The sequence below is a fragment of the Molossus molossus genome, unplaced genomic scaffold, assembly GCF_014108415.1.
Source record: "Molossus molossus isolate mMolMol1 unplaced genomic scaffold, mMolMol1.p scaffold_m16_p_12, whole genome shotgun sequence".
NCBI classification, from domain to species: domain Eukaryota; kingdom Metazoa; phylum Chordata; class Mammalia; order Chiroptera; family Molossidae; genus Molossus; species Molossus molossus.
This window is the reverse complement of record NW_023425347.1, coordinates 38,794,351-38,810,460: the sequence shown is the minus strand read 5'-3', so window position 1 is coordinate 38,810,460 and position 16,110 is coordinate 38,794,351. Positions and strand designations below refer to the sequence as shown.

Sequence of the window (16,110 nt, the reverse complement as noted above, 5' to 3'; positions counted from 1 at the left end):
GAGAGAGAACATCAGTTGGCTGCCTCCTACATGCCCCCTACTGGGGATCAGGCCCACAACCTGGGCATGTGCCCTGACCAGGAATCAAACCAATGACCCCTTGGTGCATGAATTGACATACAACCACTGAGCCACACCAACCAGGCATCATTTCTGTTTAATGTGTGAACCACAAGCATTTGCTCTCTCATAGAGAGACAATCATGAGGGGAAAAACATGAAATATATTTAATTCAGCATCTGTTTATCAACATGTAATTCCCCTGTCTACTGAACTTTGTATCACACAACATTCATTCCAAACAGTTAAGTATATATCCCTTTTTTCTCTCTAGAACTTTTTGATGACTTTGCGAACCAGTCAACGATTCAGCACAAAGGCATCCGGAGTCACGCTGGCCTATTGTGACAGAATCACAGGACTTCATGGGACTCATTCCATTCTGAAAGGGCCCAAACCACAAACAGCAGAGGTAAATGAACGCAAGTGTCAGAGCCAGCACAGCATGAGAGAGACTGGAAACTCAGACTCACAATCTACGGGAAGTTTTCTGCTGTGGCATGGAGTAGAGGTGACAGATGGAAAATGACAGCAAGTCTTCTAAGAACAACCCTTGCTTTGCTCTTCCTTGGCCTCTTCGGGGTCCTGGAGACGACAATATCGTGCAGAAATGAAGAAGGTGATGCTGTGGATTGGTAGGTAAATGAAATGTAAGGTGTGGTGCATGCAAATAGAAAGCCAGAGTATGGAGGCAAACTGGTTCACTGTGAATTTCCAAAAGAGACTTCCACCCCACCTCTCCCTTAAGAAGAAAGGAAATTAAAGTGTGTAAGTGGGCCAAATGTCCAGATAAGGGTGGGCTTCTGAGTGAGGGAGCTTCCCCCTGAGAAAGAGCTAGTAGTCCCTGCTCTCAGCGGGGCAAGGCTGGTGGACACAGGTGTGTGCGGTAGAGCTGCCAACTTCTCTCGGTTGGCAACTTCCTTTCATTGCGTTGTGGCTTTGCTAACATAACCCTCCCAACATCCTTTTAGAGACTGACAAAGGAGGGAATGCAGGTTACTTTCTTTTTGACACTGGAGCTTACCCTTCTCATTCTGACAATGAAAAAGAGGGCATGATCATACACAGTGCTGTTTGGTTAACCTCATTTATTAGGCAGCACAAGCAGCTACTGGAGTAGGGGATAGGTCAGTGGCCTCTTGAACAGTGTCAAAAAGACTAAACACAGCTTTGTATCATAGTCATGGATTCCCCTAAAGCTTTAATTACTTTTTCACTCTTTAATTAGGGTATTTTGGTTTGCCATTATGGTTGGCGTCAAGCTTTGTGTAAACTTCAGACTGAAGAATACAGACACACTCACTCAGTCCCTTGGCAAACAGTCACTGAGCTCATTCATACCAGGCCCTGTGCTGAGCTTTGAAAATATAAATATGAACAAAACATAGTTCTTGCCCTCAAGAAGCTCATAGTTATGTGGTGAGGGTGTGGATGGGCACTGGGGCTCATAGTTATGTGGTAAGGAAATAGATGGGCACTGGGGTTCATAGTTATGTGATAAGGATGTAGATGAGCATTGGGGCTCATAGTTATGTGATAAGGGTGTAGATGGGCACTGGGGTTCATAGTTGTGTGATAAGGGTGTAGATGGGCACTGGGGTTCATAGTTGTGTGATAAGGGTGTAGATGGGCACTGGGGTTCATAGTTATGTGATAAGGATGTAGATGGGCATTGGGGCTCATAGTTATGTGATAAGGGTGTAGATGGGCACTGGGGTTCATAGTTGTGTGATAAGGGTATAGATGGGCACTGGGGCTCATAGTTATGTGATAAGGGTGTAGATGGGCACTGGGGTTCATAGTTGTATGATAAGGGTATAGATGGGCACTGGGGCTCATAGTTATGTGATAAGGGTATAGATGGGCACTGGGGTTCATAGTTATGTGATAAGGGTATAGATGGGCACTGGGGTTCATAGTTGTGTGATAAGGGTATAGATGGGCACTGGGGCTCATAGTTATGTGATAAGGGTATAAATGGGCACTGGGGTTCATAGTTATGTGATAAGGGTATATATGGGCACTGGGGTTCATAGTTGTGTGATAAGGGTATAGATGGGCACTGGGGCTCATAGTTATGTGATAAGGGTGTAGATGGGCACTGGGGTTCATAGTTGTATGATAAGGGTATAGATGGGCACTGGGGCTCATAGTTATGTGATAAGGGTATAGATGGGCACTGGGGTTCATAGTTATGTGATAAGGGTATAGATGGGCACTGGGGTTCATAGTTGTGTGATAAGGGTATAGATGGGCACTGGGGCTCATAGTTATGTGATAAGGGTATAGATGGGCACTGGGGTTCATAGTTGTGTGATAAGGGTATAGATGGGCACTGGGGCTCATAGTTATGTGATAAGGGTATAGATGGGCACTGGGGTTCATAGTTGTGTGATAAGGGTATAGATGGGCACTGGGGCTCATAGTTATGTGATAAGGGTATAGATGGGCACTGGGGTTCATAGTTATGTGATAAGGGTATAGATGGGCACTGGGGCTCATAGTTGTGTGATAAAGATGTAGATGGGCACTGGGCTCATAGTTATGTGATAAGGGTATAGATGGGCACTGGGCTCATAGTTATGTGATAAGGGTATAGATGGGCACTGGGGTTCATAGTTATGTGATAAGGACATACATGGGCACTGGGGTCATATTTACGTGGTAAGGGTATAGATGGGCACTGGGGCTCATAGTCATGTGGTAAGAGTGTAGATCAGGCGCAAAAGGCTTCTTTGAGGAAGTAGTTTTGAGCTAAGTTTTAAGAATAAATATGTTAGAAAAACAAGAGAGATGCAAGAGCATCTCAGGCCAGTGAAGGAGCCATGAGGAGATCCAGAGATAAGACACCAGGGGGAGAGTTTGGGAGCAGTTCAGTATTGCTGCCACTTCAGAAGCAAGTACGGAGATGGTAGGAGGTGAGCTTAGGGAGATAGGTGACGGCCAGGTCATGAAGGCCTTCATGTGCTGAGCCCCAGAGTCTGAACTTGACATTGAAAGGGAGCTACTGAAGGACTTCAGGTGGGGACATGATGTGGTCAGATTAGCATTCCAGGAAGCCCACTAGAAGTGCTGTGAAGGCTGGCCAGCTGGGGACCAGTCTAGAGTCACGAAGGCCAATAGGACCTTTGTAGCAATAGGACCTTTGTACAGGTGAGAAGAGGTGTGGAACCAACTCAGAGAAGGAGTGATGGAAACAGAGAGAGGGAACACTCTGAGAAGACTTGGTCATGGATGGCTGAAGGTCGTGGGAGAAAGGGAGAGGATAAGAAAGACTTTCAGTTGCTGTTTCTGCGACTGTGTGGATGTGTTCCCTAACAGCAGGGAATGAAAAGATTCGGAGCAGAACATCACAAACTTGGTTTCAAAAATATAAAGATGAACCTCTCAGGAACATTCCTACATTTAGGTTTATTTGACCTCGGCATGGAGATCTGGGCTAGAAATCTATTTGGAATCTTGAACATATCATTGGAGATTGTCACCCAGGTGAAATAATTAAAAGCACTTGTTCTCAACTGCTGTGCCATGGCACACGGCTAGTTTGCACACCCTTCACTGGGGGGCCACCAAATTGTTATCAGTCTTTACAATGCTTTCTTGCTGTAACTAAATGGACATATGACTTAGCAATATCGGTCAGAAGGGATGCTGAGCTGAGCAGGCGGTGAGACAGTCTCCAGTTGCTACAACTATGAGAGTTCAAGGACAGAGTAGTAGTAAGTTAGCACCGAAGAATGATGTCTTGCTTCCTGCCACATGTGAGACTCTTACCCTGAGAGTAAGAAAGCATGGTCAGGGCAGGACAAGTTTACTTCACTAGAAGCAGAAGACTGAAGAAAACCAACAGTGAGAAGCTGTTGTGGGCAGTTGAGAAACTGCTGCGTAGTGAATTCATTACAATGTTTGCTTTACTGTGAGTGTTGGAGGATTAAATGTAGGGTTTGTGCCACTAGGAAGTATTTAGTGAGACTGGGGTGATTTTGCCCTCAGGAGACTTTCAACGATGTCTGCAGGCAGTTTTTAGTTTTTTTCTTACCCTCACCCGAGGACATTTTTCCATATTTTGTTCAGATAGAGTGGGACAGAGAGAGAGAGAGAGAGAAACATCAACGTGAAAAGGACACATCGAGTGGTTGCCACCCACACAACCCAACCAGGGCAGGGGACAAACTGCAACCGAGGTACGCGCCCTTAGGGGGAACCGAACCCGGGTCTCACTGGACCGCAGGCCGACGCTCTAACCGCTGAGCAAAACCGGCTAGGGCGGCAGGCATTTTGGATCAGCACTGCTGGGAAGTATTACTGGCATCAAATAAGTGGAGGCCAAGATTGCTACTGTGCACTGGAATCTCCCCCATGACAAGGAATGATCTGGCTCAAAATGTGAATAGAGCACATTGAGAAACCCTGAGCTAGATGATCCAAACATGCCCACATTTTATATTGGCCCAACCACCTCTCCTGCCCAAAGGAGACGTGCAAGCAGGAGACAGCAGTAAAGGAAAGCAAAGTGCCTACTTAATTAACCAGCCTTGGCCCCGAATTCTCAATGCACAGCATTCTGATCATCTGAGTTAAAAAATGTGGCTTAAACCAGAAGCTCAGGGGAGTCTCCACCTACCCAAAGCCCAAACCCAAATCTCAGACCCAGTCAGCCAGTTGCAGAGATGAACATGCCAAGAACTTCGGGCAGAAGAGAAACACACATTAAAGACCTCCCCAGTCCAGGCCGGGGCCTTGGCCTGCTGCCCACTGTGGCAGTAGGGACCGTGCAAACAACAGGGAGAGGCGCTCTCAGCAGGCGTGCACTTTCACTGCAGAAATCCCACCCACCCGGCCAGTTAGAGTCTTCGAATATGTCCAGTCAGATCGTATTTCCTTCTCTGGAACGAGCAGGAATAAGGGTGGGGGAAAGGCTAACAGCTTGAGCACATTCCTTTCCTTAGACTTAGAAGCCTTTTGTGAAATGCAAGTAAAATGAGATATTTAAATGCTTAACACAGTGCTGCCATCAGGGAAGCAGTCAATAAATGTTAATTGCTTAACACAGTGCTGCCATCAGGGAAGCAGTCAATAAATGTTAATAATTCACAATTATTTCCTTTGCTAGGTTTACCTTTTATAAGTTACCTAAAAGGCAAGACAAGGAAAGTAGGAAGACTGGGTTAGAGTACCTATACCTAGACTCCACAACCAGAAGCTGGAGGAGGAGTAAGCAACTAATGAATGCCACCAAGAGTGTTTTGGGAAGGACCTTAGAACAGCTGTATGAAGCATATGCCTCCAAGGTACATTATAGTTAATTATTCATTTGAATCATGTAAAATGCATAAAACCGAATTCAAAGCTTCCAAAAGATTTTAACTGCTCAGCTACCTAACTCCCAATCCCAGCAACTTAATTCATAATCTGAATCAGTTCAAGCAAGACCTTAGGGAATATGTAATTAGACTCTACAGCAGAGATTTTCAATCGGTGTGCCTCAAGAAATTTTAAAACATGCAATATCTGACTATTTAGTAGGGGCACTGACCTCTTTTTCCTTAGGTTGTCAAATAAAAATTACAACAGCCAACACAACAATAGCCATCTGGCATGAATGAATCCAAATTTTACCTTTTTTTTTTGTCAGATCGGCAAATAATATACTTTTTGGTGTGCCACAGGATTTTAGTAATTAATTTATGTGTGCCATGAGATGAAAAAGGTTGAAAATCGCTGCTCTACAGTAGTGTCAAATTGTGTTACATTCGACACCATGTTCTACGGTATCACTGGGTAAGGGGTTGAAGCCTCTGGCTGCCAAATTCTGCCAATTTGCTCAGTACTTGAGATCTTATCCTCCTAGTGGGAATAGGGTGAAGAGCCCTCTCCTGGTACACTGCAGTGCAGATCCTTGATCAATATGTCATGGTCATGGGGTTGTTTATGCCATGCTGGTGATGAGTGGGGGTGACATATATAAAAGGTCACTCAGTCTCCCTTTTATTTAATCCTTTTCAAAATGGTGGGTTGAAGGCTAGGACTCTAGTTCAAGACCCTCGAACTAACTTGCCTGAATGGAGATTAAACCTGCTATCTGGACTTCATCAGGAGGTGAGCTATCTAACCAAGGAGACACAGGTTAAGTAGGCCGGCTGGCTCCATGGGGTAAGTCTCCCAATGTCCCAGGCACCGTCTGTGGTTCAGTGACAAGATATTGCTTTCCAATCAGGAATGACGAGTAAAATAAAAAAAAAAAATCAATATCCAATTGCACTCGTGTACGCATTTGCTAACGAACAACTTATAGAGAAGTGAATACATAAAATGACTCAGCACTTACAATGTGCGGGGCCTTTCCCTAGGTAACTAACTCAGTCCCCACGGCGTCCTGCTAGACTCTGGCACTGCCGCACTTGTGCATCTGAGTATTTATTTACAAAGTGCACTGTGTATGCTAATACTCACCTTTTCCACTTGTCGTTGAGACCAGCCTTCAGAGCCAAGTTACACAGTCAGAACTTGCTTATAGGCTGTTTGAGTACCTGTGACGTGCCAAGCACTGTTCTAGACACTTTAAAAAATCTATTTTATCTCAGCAACAACTCTGTTGTTTTTTTATCCTCACCCAAGGACATTTTTCCATTTTTTGTTTAGATAGAGTGGGAGGGAGAGAGAGGAAGAGAGAGAGAGAGAGACATCAACGTGAAAGGGACACATCGAGTGGTTGCCACCCGCACAACCAGCCAGGTCCGGGGACAAACTGCAACCGAGGTACGTGCCCTTAGCGGGAACCGAACCCGGGTCTCTCTGGACCGCAGACCGATGCTCTAACCACTGAGCAAAAGCGGCCATGGCAACTCTGTTTTGAATTAATAGATTATTATGTAAAATCAAAACTGCCTGCAGCTACTTCTGCTTTCCAAAGTTGGGGCTGAAGACCCAGAACAGAACTCAGCCGTGAGGAAACACACACTTACATTGTTCCTTTCCCCCACTCGGAGACTGAGAAGAGTGTGTGTGTGTGTGTGTGTGTGTGTGTGTGTGTGGTGGGGGGCGTATTGTAAAGCCTCTGGCAGATGGTTCTTCGTTTGGCAGTATATAATAATGATCTTTGGAGACTCAAAAGTAGCTCCAGAGCCAAGGAAGGCAAGAGAGCTGAACTGCTCTGCAATATAAAAAAAGGGGATAGATAGGAGCTAGGAATTAAAAAGGAGAAGAAACATGGAGGGAGACTGTGAGCAGGTTAGTGTGATAATGTACAATCATTCAAAGCTCATACCTTCAGTAAAACCTGCTCATACACAATGCCTTGAGTGATGGATTCTAGGGGAAAAAATTATAGTAAAGGGGCTGATGTCCATGTCTGATTGGCATGGAGCCAAAAGAACAACAATAACGGTGGGTGATGTCCAGGTAAAATTGGGTGCTTTTTGGAAACTGTGACCATGAGAACGTAATTTCCCCACCTCCTGATCTGGAACTGAACTTCTAACTGAGAGTACAATGCAAGATCAGACCAACTGGTTTTAAATCTCAAATGTCAAGGTGACCTAGGCTAATATCTAGATTACATTTAAAATTGTTTCTCTTCTTTTACCTTTGTAAATAAGAACCTTCCATACACTTTCATAATAACACTCATCAAACTGGGTCGCAGTGGCCTGTACTTGCCTGTCTCTATTCCCTGCTAGACTGGGGGCTGAGACCATACCCTTCTTGTTCAACATCCACTAGTCGAAATAATACCCAACATGTGTGTTAAAGGAATAAAGCTGTCCAAAGGCACATGCTTACGTTTGCCTATTCTTAGGTCCATGGTCTTTCCTCTGCATCAGAGAGCTCCTCTCCCCACTATAGATCCAACCCCTATAACTTTAGCTGGCTGTTCAAACCTGGTTGAATAATACATGTCATCTATTATAAAAATAAATTTCCTCACTGAATCTTTCCAGAGCCTCTCCGCATTGCACCTCAAAGATACACAATGGCCTCATTACCGCATTCGCTGCGGGCTTAAAGAATAACTAACTGACTGTCAGAGGTCTCCACGGAGGATAGAAACACCAACAGTAGCTATGGTCAATCACGCAAAGTGAGGGGGAGAAAACAGCTTACTTTCCTGGTTTTCCTAAACACAGTAGCCAAGAACACTGCACAGATTATGTTCAAACTTTTTTACAAATGTTTTTAGATTACATCAAGTAATTACACAATTGTAAGAGATTCAGTTATTGGCTTTTTTTCTGAGAGAAAAGCAAGGGCCCTTTTAAAAAAGGAAATGGATTGTCCTTTCCTGCTTTTAATGATGTCGCTGAGATTTTTTTTTTTTTTTTTAGTATCGACATTATTGACTTCAATAAACATCACTGCTTCACGACACAAATGAAATGAAACCACACAGAACGAATATAAGTAACTTTCTGAAGCATGACACTGAGATACTCTCAAAACAATAGCTGCATTTGGGAGAATTTATTAGTATTTGGCATTACCAGAGGAAACCCCATTCCACACGTTTAATTTCACCACTTTTCCTAAACAGGGAAATGCCAGATTAGGAAGGCGAAGTGATGCAGAAAGGGACCAAGGAAAAATCCTCTGTCAGTGAGGTAGGGGAGCTGAGAAAGAGAAATCCTGATCAAACACCAAACTGTGGCCAAGCAGCAAAGCACAAAGTAGGCAGGGAAGCTGGATCCTGACAACCCGTTCTGCGTGGTGCCTAGAATATCAATGGAAAAAACCCAGGTGTAATCCTCGGCTGGTTGTTCCTACTTCATTTCCTGAACAAATATTTAAGCACTTTTTTTTTATGATGTACTGGCTGCCAAATCAGAAACATGGATCCAAAACAACAAAGAGCAATAGGAATAGCACCCTCACGAATATAGCACAATGGACAGGGCTCCTGTCACACAAGACAAAGCCACGCATGGTTGAGAATGGACTTCCTGTCCCTTGTCTTGCATGTCCCAGAATTCATACTGGTGGGGAAGCTGCCTGTTAAGGGAATGAATGACTTCTCATGTGTATTAATGAAAGCTCTGCATTGCAGGCTGGGTAGCTGGTAGAAACGTGAGCATTTGTAAGGGGATGATTTACACCATTGTAACCCTAATGTGTTCCTGCAGAATAACAACACGGCCTATCTAGTATACAATGATGGAGTCCCTAAATCTGTGAATTACAGCAGAAAGTATGGACACACCAAAGGTATGACAGAGGCTCTTAGTTTCTCTTTCCTACTGGAAATCAACATTTTCTTAAAAATTCCATCTTGAATATTCTTATATTCCACACTAACAAGATAGCTTTTCTTTTTCATGCTTTATTTTGAGTTATCAAAACACGTGATTTCTCTATCACGTTATAATTACATAATTTGATTGGGCAATTTTCTTTTCACAAATGCCTTTTTCTTTTTAATATGTTTTTATTGATTTTTTTAGAGAGAGGAAGGGCGAGATAGAAACATGGATGTAAAAGAGAAACATTGATCAGCCTCCTCCTGCACGCCCCCTACTGGGGATTGAGCCCACAACCCGGGCATGTGCCCTGACAGGGAATGGAACCAGGACCTCTCAGTCCATGGGACAATGCTCAATCCACTGAGCCACACAGGCCGGACACAAATGTCTTTTTCTTAATATATTCAGAGGGTTCCAAGCCCAGATGTCTTCAGGGACAGGCAAGCATGTCAGCAAGTGAAGTGGGCTGAATGAGCAAGGTAACTGGAAAGGGGAGAGTATATGCTTGGTCTCAAAGGGCAGTCACTGCTCAGCAAGCCTTTCAGAGGTGGGGAACGTCCGGCCCACGGGCCTTATAAGGCCAGAGAAATCAATACCAGCTAACATCACACACCTCACCAAATTAGCCTGACCAAATATAGCAGGCTAATTTTTAAGATGACAATTTTGTATGACTCACGAATTATGTTATACATTGCATTCAGTGAATGCATTTTTCAGAGGATGTTGAAAATTAGTATTTGTGGGAAATCTCCCCAGTTTTTAAATGTTGGCAATGAATTCAAAGTTTTAAAAAATACTCTGCCAGCATAACAGTATGTATCTGCAGCCCAGATTTGCCCTGTGGGCTGCCAGTGGGCAACCTCGGATTAAGAATATAATCTGCAATGGCTGTCAAATGTCATGAGCATTGAGTGCTTTTGATTTAGCCAAGTGGCCTTCTTGATGGTCCTATTTGCACGGAACCCAACAATTTTTATAATATGCCACACTCTCCAACTTCTCCACCAACAACCTCCCACCACCACTCTCGTTCCACTCTTTTAGTTACTACAAAGGTTTGGGATAAAAGACCGGAAAAGGATTGGGGCCTAATGTCCCGTGGAAGAGTTCTCTTTGCCAACAGGTGCCTTGACATCCTGTGGCATTTATACCTGAGGGTTAAGATTTCAGCCAACCAGCACACTCATCTGGGCAGAATACAGCCCCTGAAAGTTATCCAGCTCAGATAAGCAACAGGATTTTGAACATTTTCTACCCACACACAGTTATTGATTCTATGCACTGAGAGAGCAATAGTGTGCTTTCTTAAAGTGTGTTTTTGAAAGAGAAACAACTGGCAGGCATTTGGTTTCCACTTAACAATAAGGCAAACATGAATGAGTTTTATGTTTGCATGGCCATATGCAAACTAGAAAGTCTTGTTAGCATACCAAAACTCCCCTGACATATTTATAAACAGAGAAATACCTGTTGGGCAGGGTTCTTTTAGTCATGTCACAAGATGATGAAAATCTGTTTTCTTCTTTTCTGGTTTCCATGTTATTTTGCTCTAGAGATTTTTACTAAACACAATGAACTGAAATGATTCAGCATGACTTCCCTTTTTTCTCTTTGATTCCTCTTTTTTTTTTTTTTTTCGGGCTTGTGGAATTGGGCGATTCTTCAGCAAATAAATGAGCATCCGTTCCTTACAACAAATTACTGCAAGTGCATTTCTTCATTTGATATTTTCTCTTTCAACTAGGCTTTTCAGCCGGCTTTTGAAGATAACTTAGCTGCTTAGCAGTGAAGACATACCTAAAGCTTGCCAGGTGGCTGTATAATTTAACAAGGTCAAATTCCAAGTTAGCAAATTTGCATTCTGACAAAACAAATTTTCTTTGCGGCTTCAACATGAAATGTCTCTGAACTCTTCTCAGGACAGCTGCCCTGGATCCCCTGTGTGGTGGCTTATTATCAGAAATGGGGTAGTGTTATGTGTGCCTGAACTGATGTTGAAATCTTTGAAAAAACTAGCTTGTGATTATCAGCCTAATAAGATATTAGCCTGAAATATAAACGGGCTTAACTGTTGTAACTTTGAACTCTATTCGAAAAAGGAGCTTTGTTTTTCTGATGTGTCTGTATGAACTGTATCTTTGGTAGGTTTACTGCTGTGGGACAGGGTCCAGGGGTTCTGGTTGATTCATTCCATCCCCCAGTTTCCACCAGTTCCTGAAGAAGGCTATGACTATCCACCCACCGGGAGGCGAAACGGACAAACAGGCATCTGCGTGACTTTCAAGTACAACCAGTATGACGCCATAGGTAACCTTAGAGCGTGTAAAAGAAGAGATAGCAATGTTGAAGAAGGGGTTATATTTATATATTTGGGCTGTATTAATAAATATGTCACTTCATGTTTTATTCATAGACTTTCTGGTCTCTACATTCTAATATTGACTTTACCACGAGGAGACCTGGGGCAGGCTCACTTACAGGCACTTGGTTTCCTGGTCCTTCGATCAATTCTATGGACTTGATCAGGGGTAGTAGTTTCAAATATCTACAGAGGCCAGGCAGGTGACAGAAATGGGTGAAACAGGTGCATGTTGCATGGGCAGTGGGGATAGTGACAAACTGGGGTGTTGACTTCCCCCCAGCTAGCCTCACAAGCTTCGGTTCTGTCGTGTTGTAGCTCTGCAGGAATGTGGACCTCATGGTTACAGGTGGCCACATTTTTAAAGAGTAACCAGAAATCTAGGGTTTGTGTGTGTGTGTGTGTGTGTGTGTATGTATGAGAAAGAGAAAGAGAGGTCCTGCTTTTAAAATATGGTCGCAATCTAATTTTTTAAAATTGTATAGTCATCCCTCGTTTGTCACGGTTAATCCATTCCAGACTCTAGTGGTTGCACCTGGCATTGAAGGATTCCTGGGGTGCTCCAATACATAGGCCTACAGTCCAATGTTCAGTAATTTTACCTTTTTTTTTTTTTTTCTTGCATCTTCAGGGGGATGGAGAAAGAGAACAAGAGAGAGAGAGAAAAATCGATGTGAGAGAGATACATCAAGTGGTTGCCACCCACATGACTCCAACCAGGCCGGGGACAAACGGCAACTGAGGTACATGCCCTTAGCGGGAACCGAACTCAGGACTCTGTGGTCCGCAGGCCGATGCTTTAACTGCTGAGCCAAACCGGCCAGGGCAATAATTTTAATTTTAATTGTAATTCAGGGGTGTATAATTGACTCAGACAACCGAGTGCACACTGTATCATTTTCACTGTCTCAATCAACTTTTTACTGAATATATTTGAAAAGACTGCGATAGAGTGAAGCCGCAAACGTACAAGCACGAAGTGGTGAGGGAATACTGTACAGATCTCATGTGCATGTAGGCTGCCAACCTGACCCTTCTGAGCCCCAGGTGATCTCTCTTTAAGGTCTCAAGCTCAAATGGTCCAATTACTTGGCTTTGGAAAACTATGATAGGGGCGGGGTAGCACAAGGAACACTGTTTACCAACCACTTTTTACTGAGGTGGCTGCTAAACAGCGGCAAAGAGTGACTTGCCTCCGAATAAGAGAGGTTTAGAAATGTTTTTCATCCGATTTTCATCTCATGACAAGGATTTCTGAGCCAAATCAAAGTCCAGGCTAACTAGTGGAGTTCATGTAATGATTAGACAGCTGAATAACAGAGCTTAGGCGTGCACATCATGAGTCGATCATTCCTGGAGCTGGATGATGGGTACAAGGGAGCTCTCCATTTTCACATATGTATACGTAGAAGAGACATATGGCCTCCAGTGGTCGACTGTCTGGGTTTGAACATCAACCCCGTCAGTTACAAGCTTTATAACCACGGACATTATTCATTAATTCATCCATAAAATGAGGATAATGGTAAACAAACTCACCTAATAATACGATTGCTAGGAAGATTAGTTAGTAAATCCACATAAAACTCGTAGAACAATGCCTGCAAAGTAGGAAGTGCTCAGTGGGTGTCAACTATTGTAACCCAAGAGTTCTTTGAAAGCTATTGGCTTAAAGAAGGGAATACTTTTATTCTGTTGTTGTTTTTTTAATTCATAAAAAGTCTGTAATATCAGTAAGATTTTCGTTTATATTTTAATTCTCAAATTTTCTTTATTATTTCTTTTCTCAGGTTCTCAGCTCTTGATCTGCAACCCAAACATCTACAGCTGTTCCATCCCGGCTACGTTTCGCCAGGAGCTTGTTCACATGCCCCAGCTGTGCACCAGGGCCAGCTCCTCAGAGACCCCTGTCCGGCACCTTGCCACTCTTCAGTCAGCCCAGGGACAATACTTCCTCCATTTTGCAAAGTCTGATTCTTTTCTTGACGGTATGAAAGACCATCATCAAACAATATGCTATATAACTCTGCTACTGAACTCATTTTGGATTGTGTAGAGGAAATATCCTGATTATTCAGGAGAAAAGAAATAGAAAAGAGAGGGGGAGAACACTTTTAGACACTAATGTCATCTTAGTAATAATAATAATTATAATAATACTTTTATTTGCATATTACTTTAGTGTTTACAAAATGTTTTCCCATCTGTGATCTCAATTATGTTGTTGTTATTGTATTTGTGACATCCACATATCAGGGATGAATGTTGATTTTCATTCCTGAGGATATTTTCAGAGATTTATCTAAGTATAAACACTAACTTCAATATCTTTCTCCTTATAAACTGTAGATATCTTTGCAGCCTGGATGGCTCAACGGTTGAAAACACACTTGCTTACTGAAACCTGGCAGCGAAGGAGGCAAGAGCTTCCTTCAAACTGCTCCCTTCCTTACCACGTCTACAACGTCAAAGCAATTAAGATATCTGGACAATCTTATTTCAGTTCTTATCAGGATCATGCCAAATGGTGTGTTTCCCAAAAGGGCACCAAAAATCACTGGACATGTATTGGAGATCTAAATCGAAGCCCACACCAAGCCTTTAGAAGTGGAGGATTCATTTGTACCCAGAATCAGCATATTTACCAAGCATTTCAAAGATTAGTTTTGTATTACGAGGACTGTAACTAAATTGGACATATGTACTATTATTTCCAACATTAACGATGGGTCTTCTTCCATTAGACTCATTCTTTATATATTAAAAGCCTGCAAAGGTACTTATAATCCACATATTGTCAAGTAGAACATTTTTCTTCCATGTTTGCCATTTTATCTTCTAATTAGTGGCAACTTATCTATTTGCATTTATGTTTTCTAAACATAAACTATCATATATAACTAAAATGAGAATAAAAGAAAAAATATTTGCTTCAGATTAGTCAACTCTCAATTGTTCATGAACTGACTGGCAATTTTGTAGATTAAATTTCTCCTTCACAAAGACTTCCCTTCTGCACACCTTTTTTTTTTTTTTTTAAGGGCAAAACATCTCTTTCTCTATGTACTTCATACTATTTACTCCTGTTCCTCTTAAATTTCTTCCTCATTGGTTTATGGTTAAGCCATGTCATTCTCGCAGCTGCTACTTACTAACTGTGTGATCTTGGTTCATTCACTGGAATTCTCTGAGCCTTGGTTTTTTATCTTCGAAATGGAGATAAGCTTAACACGAAGTTGAGAATACTAGTGGAATTTGACTTTGAATTACTATATCCAGCAAGCAAAGACAAAAGGAAGTTTAGAAATTAAATAAAAAATTTAATCAGATTAGGAGAAAGAAATAAAAGAGCATCTAAGCACATCCCATCAATTAAAGGATAATAAAGAAGTGTAACATAAAACAACCAAAATCAGATCTAATAATATTTATTCCAGGATGTTTCCTTTTCTGTAGTTCTTATGTAAATGAATAATAGTAAATTTGTATTAAGTACTAATTGGTTAATAAAGTTTGAGATATGGTTCCTAATTTCAAGAAGCTTATAATCTAGCAAAAGTGATCATAACATCAGGAAGGATTGCAGAATAAGTTTTCTCTTTTTTATTTGCATTTCATTCTTATTTTAAAATTTATTATTATCATTTTTCTTTTTAGTAGTGTCCTTGCCTGTGCCTTAGTGATGACAGCTGGTGGCCTTGAACACCAGAAAAACAGTGCTGGGTCTAAGGGCCAAGCTTCTTAGGCTTGTTACCATTTTCTTTGCCAAGAACACTGTTCTGATCAGATGTGTCTCTGCCTTTCTGACTTGGTGGCGCCCACCAAAATGAACATCCTAGTATTTTGAAGGAATTAACCTAACAGTTTCCAAAGTATCTCTTTTATCCTCATGGAGTAAGACACTTTTTCTGTAAAATGTGGCTTTTGACCTTGATACTGAAGACTTAACTTACACCCACCCACTACATCCCTTCCAAGTATTATTAACATTGCCAGCGTCCCTTGAGAGGTATAGAAGTTCAGTGTTATCATGTGGCACTTGCTAATTTTTTAAAAATTGCATGTCCGTCACTTAGATGCTGCTTTTATTGTTTTATACCTATATAGTAGCACATGATTTAATGGGCATAAAGCAAGTATAAATTGAAAGAGGGTTAATATATATGTAATTATCTATACAGAGAGAATAGACTAAAATGTGCAGCTAAATTATATATAATCTGGTTTTTCAAGTGTCAAATATTTAAGAATACTTTAAGCACATTTTTTTTAAAAATGTGCCTTGATATAGGCAGTTGACTTTAAAACATTCCTATTATTTTGTTGTGATTTTTAATGTGTATTCTGACCCCAAAGTTTGCATTATGATGCAGTGTGTCAGCTACAGTCAGAGCATGTTTTGTTCCAATAACACAGACCAAAGAGTTAATCAAATATGGTTTAGCTGCTACTAT

At 41.9% G+C, this 16,110-nt stretch overlaps 1 protein-coding gene across 4 annotated transcripts; it reads left to right on the top strand.

Annotated features, from left to right (window-relative positions):
* Positions 1–478: 478 nt before the first annotated feature.
* Positions 479–14,557, top strand: DNASE2B (deoxyribonuclease 2 beta). Of its 4 annotated transcripts, XM_036256481.1 has the most exons (6): positions 479–696; positions 5,175–5,352; positions 9,178–9,259; positions 11,443–11,604; positions 13,447–13,644; positions 14,006–14,480. In XM_036256481.1, exons 1-6 carry the CDS (start codon positions 587–589, stop codon positions 14,344–14,346), a joined length of 1,071 nt encoding a protein of 356 aa, XP_036112374.1. In that variant the 5' UTR covers positions 479–586; the 3' UTR covers positions 14,347–14,480. The 4 variants fall into 4 exon arrangements, with proteins under 4 accessions (XP_036112374.1, XP_036112375.1, XP_036112376.1 ...); XM_036256484.1 differs by lacking the exon at positions 5,175–5,352 and having other exon boundaries at positions 663–696; XM_036256482.1 differs by lacking the exons at positions 5,175–5,352; positions 9,178–9,259 and having other exon boundaries at positions 597–696; positions 14,006–14,557.
* Positions 14,558–16,110: the final 1,553 nt, after the last annotated feature.